We start from the raw sequence: 27,167 nt of genomic DNA on the forward strand, positions 1-27,167 counted from the left end.
GTTTTGAGTGTAAAACTTGTAGGTTTAGATGATTTCCATTTCACAACCGTGTTCTTGAAAGGGTGAAGGTTCCTGAAGTGCTGGGGCATGACAGACACCAGTCTGAGAAGCTGTTAAACCTACCTAAGCTGTAGGTTTAATTTTTCATGTTCTGAACCACCCAGCAGCTTCCTTTGTCATGTGGGCAAATGCAATCCTGTATTTATTGATTTTTCTTGTGCCTTCACAAAAAAGAAGGCATCCAAAAAAAAAAAAATGTATAGTTCCTTCTTTTCCAGAGTGTAGCTTTTCTTAAAGGTGATCTTCTGGACATCACATTTTATAGAGAACTCAGAAGCAAAATTAATTGTGGGTATAAAAGAATGGTTGTGGATATAAAAGAACAGTTTTCTAGAGGAATTGATAGAAAGCTTCAAAGTGTTGTTATCCCACTGGAGCTATTTCAGACCAAGGACTAAATTCCTCTGCCTGGGCTGTACAAGTTACTGTCCTGAGATTCTCTTAGCTGAAAGTGGCTCCTCCAACCCCATATATCACACGGGGAGACACAAAAGGATGGCAAATATTTCAGAAAAATGAGCAGGGTTTTTATCAGACAGGCTTAGGAGTGCATTTAGTTGGTTATCTCCCATGGCATTAACATTTTGCTGGAGTAGGTGGATTTTTTTGAGCTGGCCTTGTAGCTGTAATGAAATATAAATCTTGCATTGTTACTTTACTAAGCAAATCAATCTTTCCTATGGATAAAGGTGTGCAGCCCCTTAGCATCTCCATGCCAAGGTGCAGTCTGTTTAGGTGGAATGTTCTGCTGTTGTGTGGGTGGAGAAGGACAAATTAAATTCCCTGCTGCTGCTCTGCTGTACTGGAATAAAATCATGCTGAAATTAGCATCATATTTTCATGGATTCTGATTTTATTTGTCACTTAGTGGTTACATTAGGGTATTGTTATTTGAACCAAAAGTTGAAAAATAAGCCTTTCACATTGATAGTAGCTTGGTAATGGTAGTGCCTTGAGGGATTTTAATTTTTAATTTAATTTATTTATTTTTAACATTCTGTTTCCTGTCTGATGGCCTTTTGGTGTCTCATGTGTGTGCAGCTGGAGCTGGTGGAGTTTTTAACACAGTTTGTCTGGGTTTTTTTCCCCTGCAGTTCCTGGACCCGTTCCCTTGGAATCTATCCAAGGAGGACCTTTTGAAGAGAAGATCTACGTTCAGTGGAAGCCTCCAAATGAGACAAATGGCATCATTACACTCTATGAGGTGAGAAGAACAGATTGTTGTCAAGGAATACGTGCCACAGGGCCCTTTTCATGTGTGTTTAAGCCAATCCTGAGCTCTGAGAGATCTCAGCCGGTGCTAAAAGAAGCCTGATTAAAATAGATAAGAATCTTCAAGATAGTCTGTTGCTACCACGGAAAAAAAATTCCCAGTTCAAAAAAGAGAAAGATTTCTTTCCAATATTTGTGGCAAATTGAGAGCCACACATTTCCCTATGTCTCAGATGCCCTGTTTCCTTGTGCAGTAGCTCCAAGGTCTGTTTGTTTTCCTTTTTTTTTTCTTCTTGAGGTAAAACACTGCTAGGTTTTATACCTACACACAGTGACTGATTCCTCTTTGATTTCCACCTGTCACAGCACTTCCTGACAATATCAGCAGAAAGTAACCATCAACTCTTATCTCTTTCTGAACATTTCAGTGATCATATTTGTCCATCCCAACAATTTATCTAATGACAAAGTAGAGCAGGTTATGGGATGATCACTGACCATCCTGTGCCAGATGAGAAATAAACAATTTAATGTGATTATAGAGTTTTTCAGAGGTGGTGTTTCTTGTGAAGCTAAGGAAGTGTTACTGCTGTTACGTGCTCCTGATGAAACTCTCCATAATGTCATGTACACCCAAATATGTGGAACAGGAATGTAAGAGGAGGGACTCTTGAGGGGATCATGTGAAATGAAATACAGTCCTACAAGAGAAGGTAAAGACACTTGGATTAAATAGCAGAAAGTGGTGCACCAGCACTGGCTGAGTCTGTGTCAGTTTATGGGTTCAGTATTTACCTCTGTAAGATTAGAGAAAGTAAAAATAATTTTGTTTTTATGGTGACATAAAACCCCTCACTGTGTCTTGTGCAGCATCTTCTGGCACAGAGGAGCAAGAACCAGTATTTCACTCTCTCCTTTGTGCTTTTTGTACAAACTCACTTTAGAAAAGCCACAGGTGCAAGAAGCAGCTCTGACACCGTCAATGAGGTTCTGCCTCTTTCCTCTTCCCATCCAGCCTCTCCATTTGGGACAGAGTGTCCTGTGCTATGTCACTCCCAGATGTCCTTACTAGCACTGGCTCTCTCTGTGACAGTCACATGGGAAAAATGAAGAAGGTTTCACATCACTGATATCTTACACTCCAGCATGAGCAATGGATGAAAATTTCTCCTGTAACTTCACTTTTAGGTCATCATTTGGCTCACAAAGGCCAGACTGAGTTTGACACAGCAACACTAAACAGATGAACAGAATTTCCTCTTGCTAATTTAGTGTCATTTCAGCCGAGCTGAAACCCTTGACTAAGTCTGGAGTCATTGTTGGTCACTGTAGAGACACTTACGGAAATGCATGCGGGTGCAAATCATCTGTCAGTGCTAAAATAGAACCAGCCTTCATCATTTCATGGTCTTTGAGGGTGTCTGTGTAAGGAATTAGGCAATAAACCTGGGTGTGTTTTGAAGGAATTAGTCTGAATAGAATGTTACAAGTTCATTTTTTTCTAGCAACACAGGTGACCTATAACAGAACATTAAAATGACCCAAGTCAAATGATGCAAATGATGCAAAAATAACTCCTTTTAATTTTTAAAGAAGCTGTTTCTTACTAAAATATTGCCTTGGGCTCAGCTTGTTGAAAGGACTTCAGCAATCTGAGTAGCTTTTCTGGCAGAGCAGCTACATGAGACACTTTAATGCCTGCAGGGTTGTGATGCATCATGACAGTGCCTTTGCCCCTGAAGTCATATCATTGCTTGAGTCTCAGAGGAGGCACAAACAAATTTTTCTTTTCTGATAATGACTCTCTGCATATTTGGCAGCTGGAGACAAAGAGAAGTCAAGGTGAATTCAAACTCTTCCCTCTTCCTCCTTTTCCTACTCTGCCCCACCTCCAAAAGGATGAACATCTGACTGCTAGAAACACCATGAGAACCACAGTGCCTGGAAGCTGTCATGATGAAAATGTTGTCTATTCCTGTCCCTCCTTCCATATGAAAATTCCTACAGAAGCTTTCCACTGTCCATGGAAGCCTGAGACAAGTCCATCATCTGGAGAAAAAAATACAGGAGAGCAGTTGCACAACCTGGAGAGGTGGCCAGGGCACTCTCAGGGTGGTGTGCTCTGTTTGGAACGTGGGGATCCCTGCAGATGGAGCCCACACAATTCCTGTACTCTGTCACTGGTGTCACTGGGAATTCTGCTCTGTCCTGGGAGATTCAATGACCTTCCAGTGAATTTGCAGCTCTCTGGAAGCTCTGCAGTTATGTTGCTGTTAAAAGGGATAAAAAACACAAAGGCTTGTGAGCATTTATCAGTGAAAAAAAAAAAAAACAACCCTGCAGAGTATTTATTAAGTATTATCACTTTATGAACTTGAGTTAGTGGTGTCAGGTCCTGCTTTACACCTGGAGGAGCTGACTAAATTCACACATAAGAATTGTGCCACTGAGAGTCTCTCAAACCCCTCTGGGCACAAACCCTCCTAATAAAAACAAATAAAACCCCACCTTCTCCTCCTAAGTAGTAGTTCCCTCCTCACCATCACCATCACAATCTGATTCATTGTATCTGGATATTGTATTTTTCCTCTAATTCTCAGGGAGAAAAAACACAAAGGCTTGTGGGCATTTATCAGTGAAAAAAAACCAAAACAACCCTGCAGAGTATTTATTAAGTATTATCACTTTATGAACTTGAGTTAGTGGTGTCAGGTCCTGCTTTACACCTGGAGGTAGCTGACTAAATTCACACATAAGAATTGTGCCACTGAGAGTCTCTCAAACCCCTCTGGGCACAAACCCTCCTAATAAAAACAAATAAAACCCCACCTTCTCCTCCTAAGTAGTAGTTCCCTCCTCACCATCACCATCACAATCTGATTCATTGTATCTGGATATTGTATTTTTCCTCTAATTCTGTTAAAAAAAATGTTATAAGCTTCTACAATGCTTCAAAATAATCATGCTGTCTATTCTACTTGCATCCCACTTGCTTCCCTTTGGGACTGATTTTCTTCTCAGCTCCCTAATCATTCTTGCAGCTCCCTGCCAGATGTCCCTATAACCCAAATTGCTGTTGCAGTTTTCATATCCACTGCTTGGGTGCCAACTGGGCTGGGATTCAGCAGCACAACCTTCAGCAAGTCTTTTGGCAGCCAGAAGCACTAATTTCATAATGACTGAATACTTCTTAAGAGCCTAAACAGAATGGAAGGACCTTCATGAAGCTTTTTGACTTCTGCAAGTCTCTTCTGATGGGTATTTTTCCTTCCAAATGCTATTGCTGCCTTTTAACAAAGCAAGAGTGTTGCATTTAAAAGTGGTTTAACCCCCTCTGTGTTGAGAATTAATTGTTTCACTGGGTACATTAACAGCTGGATTTTCAAACAGAAGGGCCTTTTAGATCCCTTGTAATTGCTGTTCTAGATCCTTCTCTAATTGCAGTGTCTTTCTGGAGAGCATAAACCTCTTGTTCAAGACAACTTGGAAAGCTGTGGGAATTACAAATTAGTCTGCTGGGAAACTTAGGATGTGAGCTGGGCAGAAAGGGAGAATGGAACAGATCATTCTGGGGTGCTGGAGTGATGCCTTGTGAAAGCTGACCTAGAACAGAGGCTGGATAGAGCTAAAGAATAAAGCAGGGATTTATTAAAAGGCCTCAATGGAACCACCTTGGGCAGCACAAGAGCCCAGCCAGGGCTGCACCCAGGGTGAACCAAAATGGTCCCAAAATGCACGAGCGCTCACGGGGTCTCTCACTGTGATCAGTTCTGCTCCATTTGCAGATTGCAGTTCATTGTCCAATTCCAGCTTTAGCCCATGCAGTCCCATCCTTCTCGTTTTTCTCTCTTTAGCTCACAGTGTTTGTGCTCTTTGGTCTGAGATTTGGATCATTTTTCCTTGGTGCCCAGCTAGAGCAGGAATTGTTTTGTCTCCCTGCTCTGTGCAGAGAGCTCACCATCCCCTGATATGAAGCCCAGACCCACACAATAAAGCACCAGAGAATCTGAAAAATATAAAAGCTAAAACCTGAGGCACCAGGGGAGGCCAGCAAAGCTCACAGGTGTGTGGTGAGACAGGAGGTGTTAGTCTGTCTGTCCATCAGGAAAGCCACGGAGAAGCACAGCTACTGTTGGAAGCGACAGAGGGAAAGCTTAAAGCCTTTAACAGGTCCCCAGGTGGCTTCAAGGTGTGTAGGTACCTACAGGAGGCAGGCAGACCAATCTGTGCTCAGAAACCCAGGTGAGAGCAGAGCTGGGCTTTGCTGGTTCCTTGGTTTGGGTAAGATGCTCCACGCAGAGGGTTCTGCATGTGACACTCATGGAAGAGGCAATATTGCACTGGTATTGTCCTAATTGTCTCTGGGAGCAGCCAGAATTGTGTGAGTGCCACAATTCAGTCATATCTCAGTAATCCTCCCCCACCATCAGTCTCCTGGCAGACTGAAAGCACCACAACTTGTTGAAATTTTTATTTTACTTTTTTTTTAACCAGTCCTAAAAAGCTATTCTGCTTTAAAATCCCTAATAATCAAATTCTGCTCATTGTCCTCACATCATGTGGGAGTTCAGCTTCAAAGCCTTTGTGTACAAAGACATGCAACAAAGATTTATTCCTTTTAATTTTAATTTTTTCCTAAGTGTGTATAAAGTCAAACTACCATCGAACAGACACTGTCATTGGGCTGCAAGGGCAAGCAATCTAATTTAAGGTCATAGACCAGCTTTGGCACTAAAATTCTTCTGCTTTTAGATGACATGAGGTTGTCTAAGATGTATGTTTAGTGCAAACCTGCATCTAGAAAATTTAAGTAAGCAAAACTTATAAATAATATCTGCATTTTGCTGTTCCTTTGGGCAGCTGAGAGCTTTCAGGTGCACTCTGGAAGTGATGCTGGCTTTTGCCTTTGTAAATACATTTTTGTATGTATTCGATTTCTCAGAATTGCCATTTTTAGAATATTTCACCCTTAAACATGAAGAAAAAAGGGGAAACCAACCTATCATTGCTGTCTGAAGTACTTGTCACATTGCTTGAGGGAAAGCATTTTTAGGGATATTGCAATCCTAACAGCATTTAAAGGGTGGATCCCAAATGTTCAGCTTCTTGGCTGGAAAAATGGCTCCCAGACTGCTGAAGTCCTTTCAGTGAGCCATGCCTAAGAGCAATGTTGAAACAGCAAATTGTCTTTTTAAACATTATAAAGTACAGTCCTGTAATCACTTCTGTCCTCATCTTTAGGATTGTTAAATCCCTGGTGTTTTGGGGAAAAATAAGGATGTATTTGCAGCTTCTAACTAGCCAGTTTTGTCAGTCACTGTTTCTGAACTGCTGTAAATCTCAATTTTGATGCCAGGAATAATAATACAAGGGACTTTCATACACAATTTCAGCTCTTTAATGGGATGCTTGGAGCCTAGTACATCTAATCCCAGTGGATTTGAGTTTAAATTGCACTTCAGAGGCTACAGATCCTCTTAGTTACCATGTAAAATTGCAGTCTGCCCTTCTTCATCTCTCCAGTTGCCAATATGCCATTTCTTCTCCATCACCTCCCTCCCTTTTGCAATGCAGGAGAGGTTGTTACGTGCAAACTGCCTCTTTAGAGCATCTTGCATGAGGTCAATATTTGTGGGATGCATTGCCTGTATTTATAAAAGGGTGGAAACAAATTTCTTCCACCCTTGACCCCGGAAAGTGCATGCTTATTATAACAAAAAGCAGGATTATCTGGTGTGATAGCTATGCAGGGATATGCATCCATTTCTATTCATAGCCCTTTGCTAAGCTGTTCAGGAAACCTGATTTTTTTTTTAGATAAAATCTTTCCTGCTAAAAGGTGTTGCAAAAAAAAAAAAGTTTCCCTGGAAAAAGCTACAAGGGTTGGGAACTCAGCTTGGCTTAGTCATTTGTTTGTTTATTTAAAAGGTTTGGGGGCTTTTTGTGGTTGTGAAGAGTGAAAAATGGCTCCCACAAGAAGGAAAGCAAAAACCACAAAATCTTGCTACCAATTTATATAAAGCTCTACTGTTGAAATAGTGGAAAGATGACAATTGTGGGAAATTGCCTTCAGTGAGAAGTGGCTTTGAATGTTCCCATGAAAATCAATCATGTTACAGCCTCTCGATTGCATTCCATGGATGCAGGAGACTCCTGGGATGGAGCTTTCTCACTTAAACTCAGTTGGGACTGCATTTAGCTGAGCATGAGCAGAACATCCTGGAGACCCTGTCAAGGGTTCAAAATGCAGGCAGTGAGCAATTAAAGATGGGGTATTGGGTCCTGGCATTATCAATCTGCAGGGACATTGCTGGGAATTATTCCCTCTTCATCTGCAGCACTAATGCTGTTTACCTCTGACACTGGATTTATAAGATGTAGTCTCTTGTTTGTCCAGAGTCCATGAAAGTTGATTACATCAAGAATAAGGGGTTTACTGCATCTGTGTTATATTGAATTAGACTTCTTTAATAATCTAAACTAGCAATGGAAGTGTGTGGCCATGTATCATCTGTTCGAGTCTGAAGCTCTGTCAGCCCTGCGGAGGCTGTGTCACCTCCTCAGTGACGTGTAAGGAAAGCTGTTCACATCCAGCAGCTCAATTAGGGCTGGAGTTTATGGCTCTTAGCACAGAAGGGCCCTGGAACAGGGCTGGGCTGGCTGAAGAGAAATTGTTTCTTTTATGTCTGCTGACTGTAGTATTTACTGAGCACTTGGTGAACAGGTTGGTTAAATGCTGCCAGTGTTCTGGGCTCCACTTAATAAAGATTCAGGCCAGAATAAGGGAAATGAACGGTGCTGATTGCACTGACTTATTATCATTTCTTGGCAACTGAGAAGGGTGATAAATCTGAGCATTGCTCGCTCTCTCAGGAGCTTGGGATGCTGTGTTAGTCACAGATCCTGTGGCTCTGTTCCTAGAACAAGGCAGGGCTCATTCAGAGAGCTTTCCAGTGAAACTTGAGCATCACAAGGTCACAGGAAATATCTTTCCCCCCACCCCACAGCCAGTGGCATCCCACAGAGAGCTTCTCCCCTCCACCCCCATGCTCTTTAATCAATTTTAATACATTAATAGGGTGTATAAGCTCCCCTGTCAGCATAGAATATGAGCATGTGCTTGAGTGACCCTCCTGCCAAACTCAGGGTGTTCAGTCAAGGTGGCTTCTCTGACCCTGCAAGGACAGCACAATTCGCCTGTGTGCAACAAATGCAGCTGTTCTGGTGGAACAGGATGGTTTTCCTTCCCCATCACCTTTGGAAATATCAGATACTGTGGCAGAACTGGAGTTAGTCTGAGCTGTGTTGATTTAAGGTGCTGTGGGGAGCTGATAGGAGTTAGGCTGGGCTCTGTCTGCCTGGCACAACCGGGGTGCTGGCTCTGCTTGGCTGCTCCTGCCTCTCCAGCTAAGGACAGCAGCAGCAGGGAGTTTACTCCAGATGCAGGCTGGGGGTTTACTCAGGGATTACTCCTTGTTGGAAAGAGCCGGCTGTATTGATGCTTTAGGATTTTAGCATGTATATTTTTCATACATTTGTAACCCTGCAATTCTTTAGTGTATAGCTCCAAACCCCACACACAGTGTGAGCTGCTGCTTTCCCAGTTTGGGCAGACACAACAATTCCTCCCCAGGCTGGCAGTCAAGGACACCTCACTGCCTCAGGGCCCAGAGATGGAAACAAAAGTGAGCTGAGGGGGAGCAAACTTGGGGTAAATGACTTCAGTACCTGCAGCTGTAATTGGAAGATGAACCCCCAATATGCAAAAGGACCAACTTATAAAAGTGTGAAAAGCCATGACCCATGGTCCATTTTTGGGTGTAGCTCCTAGGTGTGCTTCATCTGCCCAAAATGTACCTGAAGGCCCTTCAATAAATATAACTGCTTGTTATTCCCTAATTTTGTTTGGCCTCTGATTTTAGATAGCCCCAGCAAAGCACCAGTTTTTTATTGCTCCTGTTTCTCTCCACCCTGTCCCAGTTACTTTAGCACAGCCTTAAATTTAGGGAATGTTTAAATGTTTCCCTAATTAGGGATGCTTTTCTGAATAAGCATCTCAAAGAGCTTTTGAACAAACTTCTTCAAATTGTATAGGATTCTTAATTGTGTGTTACTCATTTGCTGTTACTTGCAAGATGTGCTTAACTTGGGAGCATTTGTTAATGATGCTTTTTAAAATCCGTGGTTTCCAGTAACATCTTAGGAAGAAAATGAGAGGGTTTTTCTGAGAAACTCAGATGTCAGGGTTTTTCAAATGTATGACAACCTCCAGGTAAGTAGCATACTTGTGTTATAAATAGAATGAATCAACTGTTTAAAAAAAATTGCTTGATCAAGCTTTTCAGAAATAAAAGCATAATGTGGTCCCTTGAGCACAACAATTTCTTTGATTACCTTTTTATTGTTCTTTTGAAGCCAATAGACATGCAGTGATATAAATCCCATGCAAATGAGAAGATATTTGGTTACAACAACACTGTTTTTTTAGGAGCTGAATTATTTTAGTGTGCACATTGTGCTTTTTCTAAGCCAAACTAAATGATAAGAACGGAAAAAACCTCCAACTTATTCTTTCTTGTAACGAAGTTCAGTTTTAAAATATCCTTTTGTAGATATATCAGCATCTTTTCTTTCTGCCTTCCAATATGTTTTTTTCCCCAGAAAAAAAAAATACAATTTCAGTCTATTCTTTTTTCTTCTCTATAGTGCTCATTCAGGAGAACAGCTGATCTTTCATCCCATTTCCTCCATCTCATCTTTTCACGTGGCAGTGTACCTGTGCAGTTAGAGTACTACAAAGCTCTTTAAAAACTCCATTTTCACATCTTGCATTATTTTGTTTACCAAAATGTAACAGTTAGCTAAGTTGAAAGCAAACTGCAGATGCATGTTTGCACTTCCTTCCCAGATTGTTGGGTTTTTTCCCTCTGTTTCATCTTCAGTACTGTTTAATTTAGAAATACATACAGCTGGATAATTCCGGTGTGATGGTGGTTTCATCCTGATAATGGATGCCACTGAGGAACTTTGTAAAGGGGGAGAAGCCAGTCAAGGTGATCTTTGCATCATCTTCAGCAGTATGGATGTGAGGATGTACGGCTCCTTTTGGGAAATTCACCTTGTTGCTGTCCTTTGTGTTTGTGTCTTGGAGCCAGTCTTCATGATCCTGCCATCCAGTGGACAGGATGGGTTTGGGTTTAGTTTTCTGTGCCCTTCTCATTTACCAGTTTCTGTCACTTGGAGTCCCCTGCCTCCTTTCTCCTTCCCCCTTTTCCCTTCCCTGTTGGTTACACTTTCCCCTGATCCTGCTGTCCAGGTGGTATTGCTGGCAGTGAGGGTGAGGTGCCTTTCAGAAGAATGAAGGCTTTAGCACAGGGAGAACTTTTCCTTTTGTTCTCAATTCACCTGCTTTGCTCTGAATTTGAGAAAAGTGACTTAGGGTGAGCTTGGATGGGTCTTAGAGCAAGCTGGCCTAGTGGAAGGTGGCAGGGGGTTGAGCTGGGATGATCTTTAAGGTCTCTTCCAACCCAAACCATTCTGTGAGGCAGACACTTGACTTGGAGAATAAATACAAATACATATCTTAAGATTCAAGTGACTGTAACGACACCATCTCACAACTGTCAGTACAGTAAGAGCTAACACTGGTATTTGATCTATAAATGTGGCCAAACCATTCTGTACACACATGGGCCTTGCTGCTGCTGCTTTCTGCTGTGCAGCAGACCCAGCAGCTGCGTGTGATGCTGCTCACACCCCACTCGCTGGTTTGGGGGCTGTTCCTTGCCCACAGCTTTCCTTACACCCAGTGTATCATGGCAAACCACAATGAGGGGTTTTAGGCAGAGCTTTCAGCATCAAGGAATAACTGAGGAACAAGCATGGAGATTGAATAACTGCCTCAATGCTGCAGTCCTATCAAAGCAATTTCTATAGTTGTCATTTTCTGCTATTAAGCTGAACAATGAGGCTCTCCAATAAAATCATATGAAATAACAGCTCATTAAAAGCTCTCCTTAATATATAGCATGCTAATTAATGTCAGTGGGGTGCAGGCTTGAATGGCAGAATAGACTATAATGTTTAGAAAGTAGCTAAAATAAAAGAAGATATTTTATCGTTAATGACCTTTTAGTAAACCTAATGAAATCCTTAACGGCCTGAATGCATTACTGAGGCACTCCCAATTGCTTTGCTACCTAGTCCATTCTTCCTCCTTTTCTCACAGACATTAAACTTGGCTTTGTTTATAAAAAGAAAAATGCCATAAGGAAATATTTCCCAAGGAAATATGAAGAGGAAGAAAGAGTGTGCAAAAGGAGAATAGAAGAGACTTCGCAGCCCTGCTACCCCTGGTCCTGGTCAAGACTGGGTGCAGGACCATGTTCTGTCCTGCCTTGGCTGTGCTGCCTGTGTTTGTATTCAGGTTTAATTGCCCCTGTGTTTACGTGGCTCTCAGTAAATAGGCCAGGGAGCCAATGGGCCTCTTTTATTCCCACGGTCTCCTTGGGTTAACTTCCATATTCATTCCTAATGAATAGCTGTGCTCTGGCTTTTTATACTCCTACCAGCCATGCTGTGCTTGTGCTGTGACTCAATTAAAGGATTTTATTCTGCAGGGCTTTTAGTCTTTCACGTGTTGCCAGCCTTAAATATAACTTGCAAATGATGATTAACTCTGCCTTAACCTTATCCCAAAAGAAGTAGCACAAGAATGGAAAAACGAAAGGCCTTTGGTTCCTCCCATTTCCTGGGTGAAAATCAGTGGGCTGGGGAAGGATGTAAGTGCAATAATTGCCTGGCTTAAAGTGAGTTTTAAGATGGAAAATGTCCCCATTCATCTGATCATAAAATACATTCTTCAGCTCTTTACTTTTCCAGCACTGAAGAAGGATCAGGATCGTGCACTAACCTGTTCACCAACCCTTCCCTGTCATTGGAAGATAAATTCCTTCCAATTACTCCCTTTGTGCCGTATTTGGTGCAATTAACTTTAGTCCCCTAGCCCAAATGTCTGAAACTCCCTGATAAGATTGAAGCTAAGTCCATCCCAGCTGCAATCTGAAGTCACCTGCAGTAATAATTGTTCCTAGGAAGCGCAGGCAGCTGGGGAGTCTCAGAGGAGAAGAGCCCCTGGCTTGCTGTGTAATCATGTTTCAATCAGCTTCATGGAACCATGAAATGGATTGTCCCCCTGACGTTCCTGTTCTCTAGAGCACACACTCTGCTGGGCAAGCTAATTCCTTGTTTGGCTGCAAGCACAAAAAGAGCTTCTGGTTTCCCCTCCCAACCCTGCAAACCAAGGAGGAAAGGAGCACAAATCACCTTGAAATCAGAATTTGAGAGCTTAGCAGCATCAGCCAACCCTGTTTTGTTTTCCCAGTCATCCAATGAGTGGTGCTTTAGGAGAATGATGCCCAGGCTGTTGGCTGTGTGCAAGGGGGCTTGGATGAATGACAAAGCCAGCAGTGGTGATGAGCAAGTGGTGATCAAAGAGCTGCAGGAGCTGCAGTCTGACAGGAAAGAGAACCTAGCCAGTGTCTTGTAAATGTGGTGTCCCCTTGGATGGAGCTCCTCTCCCCTCTCTTCTGGAGCTGGAAAAAAGAAGATGCTGTGAAGACACAGTCCTCAGGCAGTGAAGGATATTCTTTTTCCGATACCTGCAGGGAAGGTCTGGTCATGTCTCGACAGAATTTAATTCCCATTTCAAACTCCCATCTTTCAGGAATATTTTGGTCTTTCAACATTAGTGAAACTTCATTTGAAACAAATCCAAAATCAGCTCACCAGTGAAAATTCCAGCAACCCGCTCTTACACTTGAGTGTTGTCACTGGAAGATTTAACGTCTGACAGTTTTGTATTTGTGTTGAAATATTCCCAGTATGGGGTCACTCTGGATTTCAGGTCTGAAACCCTTCTGCTGATGGAAATGATTCATTAAGTCCTGAGCTTTCATGGGCCAACTCCACAGTTCACAGGAAGGAATCAAGAGAACAAGGCTATTGCTGTCATTCTTAAAATGCTTCCACAAGGCCCATTGCTTGGAGAGAGGACACAAGCTAAAAAATATCTAATAATCAAATATAACAAAACAACTTTCCTCTGCTGAAATAGCAGAACCATGCTTCTATCCAGATTTATGTTGTCTTTTAGAATGAGTGATTTTCCCTAAGGCTCACACCTTGGTGCTTTTCAAGGGTCAGGAATGTCGTTCCCCAAACTGCAGGGCAAGCTCAAGGTTTTCCTGCTCCATGAGCCCCTGCCCAGAGCAGGTCCCATGTGAGGGTGATGGTCCAGTTCTTCCCAGGGCTGCAGTCCTGGCAGCAGAGCAATGGGAAGTGATGAGTTTTATTTGTTTATTTTCTTTTGCACAGAGCACAAGGGCCTTGTGGCTGCCCAATCATTACTAGTTTGTCTACTGGAAACAAGAAATCCAAACACAAGTCATGCATACAGAACTCTTGCATGTTACTGTCTAGAATATTTTTCCTTTTAGTGCTTGATAAGTTCCTTTTTCCACTGAGCCAAAAGGTTTTTTTCTGAGCTATTTAACTTTGTCTCTGTGACAGTGTTGAACTTGCACTAAATTTAAAGAGGAAAAAATGCATATACAGCATTATTAACTTGCCATTTTCTTATTTAGGCCACAGACAAATTAGAAGTTATTCAGGTTATCCAGACAAAAGCTACATCCTCACCAATCCAACATCCTTATTACAAGTGAACTTTGTGAACTCATCCATGTTGCTGCTGAGCAATCACTGCTGCTTGGTGAATGCAACTCAGTCCTCTCCCTCACACTGTAATCTTTCTCTCTCATTATGTTTTATAAAATCTGTCTTGCAATGCCCCTCACTCCAGAAACATTCTTTCTTCTTACCAAACCTCTCTCTAGCAGAGAACAGGTTTCCAGCTAGATAAACCCATGGCTTCAGCTTTCAGAGGAGTTGCCAGCATGAGACAAGTCTGTGCTGGAGTGAGACTAAGGTTGTAGCAACCTTGGCTTTGGCAGGAGTAATGAGACACAGCCCTGGGCTATGAATTGCAGTGACTTGGGAACGGGGGAGTTCATTCTGCTGTGCCTGAGGCAAAGGTCTGCCATGCTGCCAGCTGAGTTTCTTAGACTCTCCTTTTCCTCTGTCATGGTAATAAGTACCAAGAAAGCTGCTTCTGAAAGACTTTTGAGGAAATCCCTCGTTACCTGCTACTAGTTTAAATTGTGTAATCTGGCGGCAGAGGGACATCTATTTCTGGCTGCTTTGCTGACAGGTTTAAATAAAGACTGTGGACTTTGCAGGACTCTGGAACAGCCTTTCTGGACCACGAGAAATTCCCTGCAGCTACAGTGGTTTGCTAGGCATTGTCAAGGCAAGGATGACAATCAGTGAGCTGCAGTTCTGCCTGCTGCATGGAGGTCTTGGTGTTTTCCTTTACTCTGAGTGCCTCAGTGGTGTGAGACAAAAACTATGTCAGGCATTTCTAATAGGGAAACATGGTAGCAGTGGCTCTTTTCTTCCCCAGCAAATCTGATGAAGAGGAAGCCCTAGTGAAGCATTCATGCCCAGGAAGAATCAAGATGTGCAGTTTACCCACTGCTTTTTCATGTCATTACATAATTGTTTTAGCAGCTTCCCTCCTCACAGGCTCCACACACATCTCAGTGACCACGTTATTTGCTGGGATTTAACACTGTCCTGTCTAAACAAAGTGTCTGTGAACATAATCCTTAATGGTGTGCTGGGGGCACACACTGCTCATGGAAGTCTTGCCTGTGATTAATCAGTTCAGCATAAGATAAACCTAGCAGAGTTTTGGTAGACAATTCTAAACCTGCTGAGGCTGAGCATGCATCTGTTTTGTGTGCAGTTCCAAATTGGTGTTTCAGTGTTGTCTGAAATAAGCACAGAAAGAAAATAACTCTCCAATTGTTGGTGTGCACAGCAGTGGGTCTTTCAGGAGTTGTAGCATCTGCTTTTTGGAGAAAGCCACATTTTTGTACCAATAGTAGCATTTATTGTACAGACCTGTACTGCAGTGATTTGACACTCCTGTCAGTCTGTGGCAGGTGGGTATGAGATTGTGGTTTGAGTTTGCTGCTCTCTGTTACTGTGCTGAACAGGCAGAGTCCTGGATGAGGCTGGCAGAACTGCCATCTGCTCAGGAGATCTCGGAGTCCTCACCAGTCCCTTACTGAACTTACAGGCTGTGTCAGGTGCCGATGAAAAAACTGACAGCAGCTCTTAGGGAGAGCAGTGTTCCTGCTGGATGGCACTGATCCCTTTAGGATCCCTGCTTTAGGATCCCTGCTTTAGGATCCCTGCTGTGCCTGCAAAGCAGCCGTGCTGCCCCTGAGCACCCTAGTGCTGGCACCATGTGCAGTGCATGTCCCTTACCCTCTCCCCAGGTGAACAGAGGGAAATCACAAAACAGCAAAAGCAGTGGACAGCTTTGAGTTAGTTTTCATGCTCCATAGTAACTGCTGGAAGAGGTGGCATTTCAGAAGATAGAGATTAATTTTATTTTTCATTTACTTGCCTTCAAAAGATGTGGCGGCTCCTACTGATGATATTTCTATGTGTTCATACTGATAAAGGACAAGTAATAATTTATGGGAGTACCACTTTCCTCTGCATCCTGTTCTCACTTAAAGGGCTACAGGATTTGGGCAGAACACTCTGGCATGGCTTGTGCAGCTTTTACCAAGATGATAGTCTCTAAATTTACTATTTATAAATATTTCTGCATATAAATTAGTGATTATAACTATTGCCTGCAGCTGAAAACAATCTGGTACAACCCATTCAGCCTTGTCTGCCCCTCAGAGAGCCATTGTTTTGCTGAGGAAGGTAACAGATGAGGTGACAGAGCTCTTCTCTGAGGTGACACTTGTTTTTCCTACTTGCCATTGCAGGCAGATATGTCTCTGGATATAAATGCAGAGGAAGATATGTTGCCTTCTGTTCAGCAGCTTTTCCTTTTCATGCCCAAGTCCCTAGAGGGAAATATGCTTTAGTGGATTGAGGCTCTTGCTAAGCATCAATGCAGCCTTACGATATTAAATTAAAATTAATGTCACTGCCAAGAACCTGCAGTGTTCAGGAGCCAATGTCACACCTTTGAGGCAGGGACAAGAGATGACCACCAAAGAGATTATGGGTTCCTGCCTTCTTTTCAAACTTTGGGAGCTGAAGTGATGGCTAGATCAGTTTTGTAGCTCAAGAAGCCAAATCGTTTTGCAGATATCTATGTAAATCTGACTTGAGTTTGACTTCTAGAGAGATGTCTGGGGTCATCCTTTTTATTCAGGACACACACACTGCAAGAACTGCCTGGGCTGATGACTTTTTGGGTGCACTTACACCCAAGTTCTAAGTATTATGATGGTAGACTCATCTAATAACAGCAGACTTGGAGTCTGATCATCAGTTTTACAGAATAATCTGAGTTACAAGGGACCCACAAGGATCATCAAGTGCAGTTCTTAAGTGAATGGCCCATACAGGAGCTGAACCACCAGCCGTGGTGTTTTTAGCACCAGGCTCTGACCAGCTGAGCTAATCTCAGGCTCTCTTCACTAAAACTGGCTTTTCTTCATTTATTTGTTCCTGGTTTGTCCCTGGAAATGCTACCATTTCCTTAGCCTCTTTTGGGTGTTACAGACACTGCAAAGGGAGAGTGTGTGTGAGGGACCTTGAGTTGTATCCTAGTGTCCCTAACAAGTGTTTCTAGCAGCTGTGTTCTCAGTGCATTGATTTTTGCCAATGTGACAGTAAAAAGAAAAGTAACTGTACGAGGGAGTGAAAAAGGGTGAACAAAAAGCCCACAAACCTCCCAGTGTCTGAAACTAAGCCAGTCCTCACTGTGAGAGTGGGAAGAGTCGTCCCTCTGCAGATGAGTTCTGTGAGCAGCAAGTCATGCAGACATCAGTGACTACGAAATAATGACTTTGTGTTGGAGTGTGGCTTGTGCTCTTGTACTGCCATTACTTCTCTTCCCACCCAGAGTACTCATTGTACCATCCTTCCAACATGATAAACATACCTGGAATGAAAATGCCTGGCTGTATCCTCATAGAGGAACTCCTAATTATAGGAGAGATCTTGAGGTTATGGTGACAATGCTGCGTAGATGCAAAGTGGTACTTTCCAAAAGGGCTCTAGAGAACCCTTAATTCTGCCTTGCCTTGCGTCTGTCCACCTTGGCATTTTGGGGTCAAGTTGTTCCCATGATGGGCATGTTTTCAGAGGGCATCTTGACTTTTGCAAAGCTCTGGGTAGATCTGTCTCAGCACTCTCACTCTAATAGCAGAATATTTGTAGCTGCAAATGCAAGTTATTAGTAGCAGCTCTCCATGGATCTATTTGTGACCATACTGCATGGCCTGTACGTAGTAGGTGGATGTTGCTGGGAGAGGAAGATGCAGTTGTGAGAAATATCTGAGTAAAGTAATACTTCTGGAAGGAGTTGGACTGTCTTTTTCACAGACATTTTAGCTGTGAGGAGTGAAAAGCTCTCAGTGAAGAGTTGTTGTCAGCCTTGCCCAGCAGCATCCTGGGCTTCCCTGACCCTTCATCACAGGCTGCTCACGTTGGGTTTGTGTAGCTCACTTCAGAGAAATGGGGTGAAAAAAACCCCAAAAAAACAGTGAACATTTGGCCTGTAGACCCAACACTGCAGAGACAGGAGATGAGCTGGACCCCACTCAGCACTTGGAGTAGGAAGTGGATTTGCAGGGGTGGAGCTGCAGAGGTCAAGGACTCGGCAAACACAGCTCACACAAACAGCACAATGTCAGCAAGGTTTCCCCTCTGCATCAGCTGAGACCTTGGTTCGGTATTTTCTTTGCCAACTTCAATGCAGGTTATTGCTAAATTCTAGCCATTAAGAATGGAAGTTTGCAATCCATGTGTAATTTTAAAAAATTGCTTAAAAATAAGATCGTAATTATTTAGCAGGAGGCAGTTTTTAAAAAAAAAATATTGCACCATGAAAACTAATAGAACCTTGATGCAATATTCAAAGTGGCTAGGACTGTTTTTAGTTATGCTGGTTTTCTCCAAAAATGGCCCATAAAAATTTATATTATTTTAGAGCTTTAATTAGCTAAGTATGTAAACTAAAATAAATAAGAGTTTTGGAGACATTCAGAGGGGAAGAAAAGACAATATAAATGTTCATTCTAATTCTTATTTAGATGAAGAGTAATTATTTCCTTTGATGTTAAATCACCTTTTCTTTTTCTCACTCCATCCATGAATTTTCTCTCTGCTAACAGAACCTTGGGATTTTATTCCCAACACTTTGGCCCTGTCATTCTGCTTTATTAAACTAGCAGTTTGTTTGAACACTTCAGTTACTCATTAAATTTTACATTTTCTCTAGCTGTATTAATCACTGCTTTTTACGGACTGGGAATGTAAATGATCCCTTTGCCATCTACCCTGTGGGATAATTTGCCTTTGTAAGAGGCTCCTCAGCATTTCATGCAGTTTTCCTAGTCTTGTAATAAGTGGGTTTTTCTCCCTTCACTGTAAGATTTACTTTGGATCCTGTTTTTTACTATTGTTTGGCACAAAGCAATTCCCCCCAAAAGTCAGATTTTCATAAAACTAACAGTCCTATTTACGTGCTGCTCTGGCATTAAACTGTGCATATGCAAATGGCAAAATGCAAATGTGGGAATGTGTTAAAAGAGCCACTCCGTGGCTGGGGGAGAGAAATCGCTTCTCTCAAATCTCCAAGCCTTCCAAGCGTGCTCACACAGATGAAAACTGGCTTAAATCCCTTGGGAAAATGGAAAATTTAGCTCAGAGATCAATAATGTGTGAACGTGGCACAAAGAGCCTGTTCCCAGAGAGGAAACGTGGCTGATAACCCGGCTGTGGTGTGACACGGGAACAGCAGCCAGGGATGTGCTGGAGGCAGGGACTGTTGGTGTTTTACATTTCTATTCCAGCAGATTTCCTCATAAACATGGAAGCTTGGTAGTGAGGAGCTCCAGGAGAGCCTGGTTGTCTCAAGAGCTGGGAAAGGGAATCCAGTGCTCCAGGTGGGGTTGATGGGGTTGGGATCACACAGGAGCCTCGTTCCTTGCCACAGCTCAGGAGGATGAGCAAACAATCAGAATATCCTGAGCTGGGAGTGATGCCTTGTGAAGGCTGACCTAGAACAGAGACTGGACAGAGCTAAAGAATAAAGCAGGGATTTATTAAAAGGCCTCAATGGATCCACCTTGGGCAGCACGACCCAAAATGGTCACAAAATGCACGACCGGGCATGGGGTCTCTCACTGTGATCAGCTCTGCTCCATTTGCATATTGGAGTTAATTGTCCAATTACAGTTTTAGCCCATGCAGTCCCATCCTGCTTGTTTTTCTCTCTTCAGCCCACGTTGTTTGTGCTCTTGGGGCTGAGATTTGGATCATTTGTCCTTGGTCCCCAGCTAGAGAAGGAATTGTTTTGTCTCCCTACTCTGTGCAGAGAGCTCACCATCCCCTAATATCATGCTCAAAAGCACACACTAAAGCAGCACAGAATGTGAAAATATAAAAGCTAAAACATGAGGCATCAGGAGGGACTCCTAGGATCACCCAGCCCAGCCCCAGCCCTGCCCAGACACCCCCACAACCCCAGCCTGGGCACCCCTGGCAGCGCTGTCCCAGCGCTCCTGGAGCTCTGGCAGCCTCGGGGCCGTGCCCATTCCCTGGGAGCCTGGGCAGTGCCCATTTGGTCCCCCCCACACTCCAGTTAAACTCTGGGATTAGTAGCCTATCCCTGTAACTCTGGCTGTAGGGAATCTGGCAATTAAAAGAAGATGAAGCATTTAGTTTTGGAAATGTTTACATTTGGAGCCAATTGTTTACATTTGCTCCATGACTGCTGTAATTTTTCTAATTCACAGTTTGTTCATTTTTGCCATCAAGATTTGATCTATGTTTGAGAAATGCCAAATCTGGAAGAATGTAGCAGCTTCCCCATGGAGCAATAGGCTTCCCTTGCCAAATGGTTGTGATGTAGACAACACCAATGTTTTTAGGTCTGAGACCTACACTCAGATGTCCCCTGTGGTCCCCTGATCTACCTGGGATGGTTCAGGTTTGTTCTGTTTCCAAGAGCTGTGCAACAAAGGCTCCTCACACTTTAAGGACAAAATCCACTGACTGGGGATCCTGGGACCTTCAGAGGTCAGAGAACCAGACCAGAGATAATTAGATTTCACTGCTTGGAAGGGTCAGAGAGAATAAGAATGACCAGACCACTTGTGACAGAGTAAAAGAAGAGAGAGACTTGAAGTACCAAAGGGCTGAGCTGTCTCACAGCAAAGGCTCAGGACCATTTGGTTTTCTCTTGCAGCAACTGCAGAGCTGCTGCTCTCTGCACCCACCAGGCTCTGTGTGTGTTTGAGTCATATAGATCAAAACACACTTACACTGCTGCGTCTTTCAGCAACGGCTTTCATGCAAATTGTGGCTTTTTTTTTCAATAAATTACCCTTAATTTGAATCAATAAAAAAATCTGCCTTTCCATTACTGTGTGATGACTCTCTCTGGCTCCCTAGTGAATTCACAAATCTGTTTCATGTTCAAGCCTCCAAATTATTTTGATGAGAAATAAGATGAAGCAGTATAAACTAAGTTTTCTGCGTGACTTTTCAGGACCAGGTGTCTGCACTCTAATTTGCCACATTTTGATGCCACCCTCCTTGTGTTTTAGACGTGGGAGCTGAAGCTGAGTCTCATTCAAATTTGTGTTCTTGTTATTCCTATTCAGATTCTGAATACTGGCTGGTGAAAGGCTCTAATACTCCAGTAAGTCCAGGAGCAGCTGCTAAATCTATTTAAATTGTACTTTGTACCAAGATGAAATTGTCAATAAAGGACCTTTTTCCTTCTATAAAATGCCCTGATTTTTTTTTTTTTTTTTCAGGGTAAGTTTAGGCAGCAACTACCTGAAGTTATTTTGCCTTTCAGGTATGGGTAAGCATAATATTTCTACACTTATTATTTGAAGCCTATTGCCATCTTCAACTGACTTACCAGATTTGGAAAACTCATTTCAAGGGTCTGTAAAACCCTGAAATCAGGCAAAAAGAAGCTGGTGCAAAATACTTTATTCACAGCTTTGTTATGTCCAATAACATGCAATTATTTTTATGTTCTTTGAGGCTGAACCACTATAAGGCTTTGAGGTTGAAATCATGAATCACTTGAGACAATCAGAAAATAAAGGCTTGCACTGATCAAGGGCTTTTATTGCTGAAATTACAACTCAAGCTTGACCACAAATAGACATTCCTTTTCTAGTGGTGGCATTTAGACTTTTGAAGTATGTAATGTGAGTCCTGCAGGATTTAGTATATCCTCTACCCATTTTGATTTGTGGAAACCCCTGGACTACTTTCTTTCCCCTGGAACATTTTTTGTGAAGGTGCAGACCACTGTACAGCAAATTTAATTATCCTGCCTAGCTTGTTTTTCAGTCATCTTTAAAATAGTCTGCAGTGTGTCAGACATCCAGAAAAAAAAAATTAAAGAAACACTGTTAGGATTTGAAAAGTGTGATCTGGGTGGATGGAGGAGAATGTGGCATCAGAATGATTTGCTGCATGAATCACTGTGACTAAGTGTCCTTTACGCACTTGCCTGGGGTTGTAAAAGTCTGGAGTCAGAGCCTGAGGGGGTTCCTGCCTTTTCCTCCCCTGGCCCTGCTGCAGTCATCCTGCAGTGTAGGAAGCACAGCCCAGGGTCACGGTGACTGGCTATATGGGACAGAGTGGGAGAGAAAGAAATGCCTTAAAGAGGAAGAAATATCCACCATTTCTTGTTCTGAGCTCCTCTAATTGTGCTTTATAATTGAAACCTAATGAAGTACTCTTTGAAAAGTGCCCAAGCCATTGAGGCTGAGTTTTATCCTGCAGTTCCCAGCATGGGAATCCCAAGTCTGCATCTGCAGCAAATAACCTTGGTCACCTCCTCACCAGGGCATGTTAAAAACTCAGGGCTTCTTCTGGTGTTCATCAAGGCACCACAGCTCTGCTCCTGCCCCAGCTCCGTGCCCAGACACTGGCCCAGCAGAGGTGTTGGCACTGTGGCTTCCTTGGCACCAAGGAGCCAAGCTGCTTTTTTCCCCTTCTGCCCTCCCCAAACCCTTCTGGAGTTCTGGGCAAAGCAGGGAATGCAGAACACTGTGTTGGAACACAGTGTTCCTGAGGTCCCTGGTTACTGAGAATTTCAGAGTTTCTGTGCTGCCAGGCACTGACCCCCAAGAGAACACTGCATTTGACCTGAGGCCATGGAGAAGGCTTCCAAAATGGAATGACAGAACTGGAATTGTGGGTGTGGAGTGTGAATAAAAGTGTGTGATACCACAGGGTGGGAAACTTAGAATTTAAGGGTTTAGAATAGTAATAGATATAAAGCAAGATGGAGATTTTAGGGGGGAGGCTGGTCCTTCTTCTTCACTTTCTTCTTTACTTTCTTCACCTTCTCCTCCATGGGTTTGGGTGGTTTTGTGTAATTGGATAAAAAAGTCCACATTGCAGGCACGGGTGGTTGGTTATTGGGTTAAAAGTAAAAATAATTTAGGTGTCATTTCTTAATTGGACAGCTTATCCTTAAAAAGCCTTGTAGAGAGAGAGATAGGATTCCATTTTTAGCTTGTTAGATTTAAGTGCTGTAGAACTCACAGTTTGTGAGACTGCAAAATTGACAAGAACTAATAAACATCTGTGTCTGAACAAGAAATACTGACTCACAATTTAATCCTGACATTGGCATAAAGGAAGCAAAGACTCTGTGAAGTGGTGATCCCATGTAAGGAGGACACCTATCAGGGTCAGGACCTCCCTGAAGAAACAGAGGTAACAAAAGGAGCTAGAAACTGGCAAAATCCCCGGGGAAAAAAGAAAAAAAAGAAGATAAAACTCGACAACACTGCACCAAGCAGGACAGGCCCAGAGCAGATTCCATGTGTGCTCCTGGGAACACCCTTGCCAAAAGAAAGGACCACAAAAGAGTCTTCAGAGAATTCAGGTCCATTCTTTATGGAGGTTTTTCTTCTTATCTATAAAGGAGAGGTGGAGCTAGCCAGACTTATCTGATTTTTACATCTCATTGGCAAAAGGGAAGAAGCAGCAGAGCAAGATCACTCTAAAAGGGGAGTTCAAAAACTAAATTGGATTAAAGTCCATCCTTTGAGACTCTGAGCTGTGAAGACTTTTGATGCCACCTAAAGCAATCCAAAGTGTCTTTGGAGCATCCCAAGGGTGGAGTGAGGAGTGCTCAGAATATTGCTGTTAATGTGGGGAACAAAAAAAAGAGAGTTGAACCAATCTAATGGATTATCCAATAAACAAAATTAATGGATGACAATATTCCTACAGATGAAGTAGTAGGAAAATCCAATAGACTATTAAAACAGGGAAGAGAAAAGTATCTTTTTCTCATCTGTTTGGAACTCGAGAATAGGCAAATGTAATGAATTACAGCAAATGCATTATGCCAAGACCTTTGCAAAACATTTTTAAAGTGTGATTGAAATGTTTTTGTGTGGATTGGAAGTTGATTACAGCACCGTAAAACCAGAACTGGAGTTGAGAGGTATCTAAAGATCTTAACAGTTCACTTTTCATTCACAAGGTCTCCACACTGTGCCTTCAGAAAACAAAATAACACAGCTGAAATAAACCTTACAATGTAAAATGGACCATAATGCACATCATACAGTTATTTTTGTGCTAGTCAGTGTTTGAGTGAATGCCCATGTTTTCTCAAATTGAGTAAAATACAAAATCAATGTAGCATGGGGAGAAAGGTCTGGAGCTGGCTTTAGTTTGTCCTTGTGTGAACAAAATGAATCAGCCTCTGCTCTGAGTGCTGTGTGAGGCTTTGCTGATGTGGTTCCTGGGGCTGCTCATTTGGACACCCTGTGGACCAGCAGTTTTATTTGAAGACAGCTGGATTTTAGGAAATGAAGAGATATTTATACAGAGCACATAAAAATCTGGTATATTTTGGTATATTGGTATATTTTGGTATATTTGGTGTATTTTTCCCTCTCCAGCCTCTTTTTTTAGTGGGCAAGAGGTTGGTAGGCACTGGATTTTTAAGTCTTATCCTTTGACCAACTCTGTCTGGTCAGTCCTGTGCCCAGGTCAGATGCCCCCAGTGATCCCGGAGCCCTGTGATGAGTTGGGGAGGAGCATTGCCTCAGCTTCTGACTTTGGAACACATTTTCTGCACTTGCTGTGTGTTTTCTCCCTCTACAAAGACTATTTAGGTGTTCAGTGAGATGTAGCTCACTTGGAGCTAATGGATAGCTCAGAGATACCTTTGTGTGGGAAGTCACTTAAAAAAAAATGAAACATTTGTTTTGGTAGGAATTTTTTAGCTTGTTTGTAAACTGTGGATTTTACAGCCTCTGGCTTCTGGGAAAATATAGTTCAGGTAAATAAGGCAGAAAACTTGCTGCAGCAAACCTGATTGGAGATGACCTTTTCTACAATAGTAATGGGATTTTATTCATGTAGTACCTAATGTGTCTGCAAAAGCTATATCCCATGTATTTACTCCAAAGCAGTTCTGTCCTGAGGAACAAAGGATGTTGTTTTTCCAAGGTGATGGAGGATTTCCAGATGTCTTCTGACTGTGGATTATCCCCAGGATATTAGAAAATCAGGTCCAGGATTTATTCAAGAGGGAATAAGCAGCAGTGAGTTTATTCAGCAGAAGTTGCAAACAGTCAGTGCACAAATGAAATGCTCTGGATGTGAGCACTGGGAAGCCTTTTAAAGGCTCTGTAATGTTGGGCACAGGATTTGTTCTTTCTGATTATGTGGTTTTATTAGAGGGGAAAGCAAAATGTCAGTGTCAAGCCATGTGCCCCTGGGAAAGGGAGGGAGCAGAAACTTTCCAGCAAGGGTGGGAAGGAGGGTGCTATGGGAGGAGTTCAGGAGTTTAGGGGAGTTATATGGGTCTTTCGAATGAAAATGTAGAATGAATCCTTTAAGTTTTAGCTGGTACAGGATGTTGAGATGTAGAAGGAGAAGGTGTGGCATTCACATTCTCTGAACAGAGAGAGACATAATTCTCTCTCCCAGGATTTTTCCTGGAGAAGCACAGAGAGGAGAAAATAATTCTCATCTCAGACAGTCACAGGTTGTTCTTTAGTATTCTTTAGTATCTCTTTAGTATAGTTATGATATAGTATTAATGTAATCTAGTATAGTTTTAATAAAGCAATTGTTCAGCCTTCTGAATCGATGGAGTCAGAGCACATTATTCCCCGTCCGGGGTTCGCCTGCTTCTCCGATAGAAGGTTCAGAAGAGATTTTTGGGATTGGGGGAGTTAGCTTTTTATGCCTTGGGCTCAGCTTCTGTGCTGCTCTGAGATGGGGTTTGAGGAGCTCTATCCCCCCACTTCTCCATTTCCCCAGAGCCACTCCATGGCTGGATTGGATCCTGCCCCTTTTATCCCACTGGCACAGCAAGATGGGGCCAGCAGAGAACTCTGCAAAGCCCAGCTCCATCACAGGCTGAGCAACATTCATGAGAACTTCAACCTTGTCCACCTTTGCAGAGCTGCTCGGGAAAACATGTTCCATCTTGCTATAAATACTAATACAAGACAGCTTCTTAAGCACTAAATTCCAAGCAAATATTTTGCATATAAACATTTATTTTCTTCACTGTTATCTAGCTCAAAGCTGACCATTTTTCTGCTAGAATGTTGCAGAAGCAACTTGGCTTTTTTTTTTTTTTTTTTTTTTTTTTTTTTTTTTTTTTTTTTTTTTTTTTTTTCTGCTGGCTGGGACAGTTCAGGGGGATTTATTTGCTATTACTTAGGGCATTCAAACAAGGTTTCTACATTGGCTTCAGATGGAATTTCTTGCCCTCTTATTTACGGTAGGTGTGCATTAATGGGGGAGCTGGTTTGGCTTTCATTCTGTTTTGCAGGGCTGATTTAGACTTGCAGCAGTTTTCGAAATCTTTGCAAGTGGCCAAACTATTTTTTGGCAATTATGCTAGACAGGAAGGTTGAAGATATTAATTTAAAAATTTGGAAAATGGGTTGGAAAATTGCACAGCCTATTTTCATCCCACACTATACTCCATACAGGTTGGTGTTTTTTTTTCTTGTGAAAAAAATAAAACAAAGTTTAGAAAACTTGATGGTGTAGCTTGAGAGGCAACTGTAAAAAGTGCAGTCAGAGTCATTGTTTAAACACACAATGTCAAAAAACAGTTGTACCTGCTCTTGTAATGCTTTGTCTTTCTGGTATGGCAAACTCAGTGTCCAAAGAGCATGGTGAGGTACAGGCAAATTATTTTGTGATTAGCAAAGTATGACCATTCTTATTTATTATTCATGGATATTTGGGGTTTGAGATGCTTTCAGTTCTGCTCTAAGTCTGAAAATTTTAAGAGGACAAAAAAAAAAAAAAAGAAAAAAAAATCAACATAGAAAAGTAAATTTTGTTTTAATAGGTTTCAGAACTGATTTACAAGTGAGTTCTCATCCTTAGTGCTCTGTGATTCCTTCATTGCAAGAATTTTTAAATTTTTTGTGTGAGTGATCCCAGGTTGATTTTGGGATAAGAACAGAGTTCTGGGCTTGATTCACTCATCCTCTGTTTTTGAGATGAGGATGCAGAGATGCACTTCAGATGCCCTTGGCAGGAAAGAGGTTAAATGTGTGTTTGAGGGGTTTGCTGGGCTCAGAATATTGGCTTAGTGCCTCCAGTTGGTGTTCCTGTGCTGAGTGCTCCTCCTGCGCTTCATCCCTTGCAGATGTATCCAGGTGTGCATCCAGGCTTCTTATGGTTCTTGTGTCTTAGGAATATTAAGACTTTTGTAAGATTTCTCACGTGGTTTGGGGTTAAAGCTGTGCCTTGCC

General features: G+C 42.4%; 1 protein-coding gene across 1 annotated transcript in view; it reads left to right on the forward strand.

The window, feature by feature from the left end:
- The window catches only part of PTPRT (protein tyrosine phosphatase receptor type T), a 439,432-nt gene that overhangs the window by 288,172 nt on the left and 124,093 nt on the right, over nucleotides 1-27,167 (forward strand). The window contains exon 9 of the mRNA XM_041478701.1: nucleotides 1,155-1,264. Coding sequence (XP_041334635.1) covers nucleotides 1,155-1,264 — 110 coding nt within the window. The remainder of the gene's footprint in view (nucleotides 1-1,154; nucleotides 1,265-27,167) is intronic.

This window comes from Pyrgilauda ruficollis, unplaced genomic scaffold (assembly GCF_017590135.1).
Source record: "Pyrgilauda ruficollis isolate IOZ18807 unplaced genomic scaffold, ASM1759013v1 scaffold46, whole genome shotgun sequence".
NCBI lineage: Eukaryota > Metazoa > Chordata > Aves > Passeriformes > Passeridae > Pyrgilauda > Pyrgilauda ruficollis.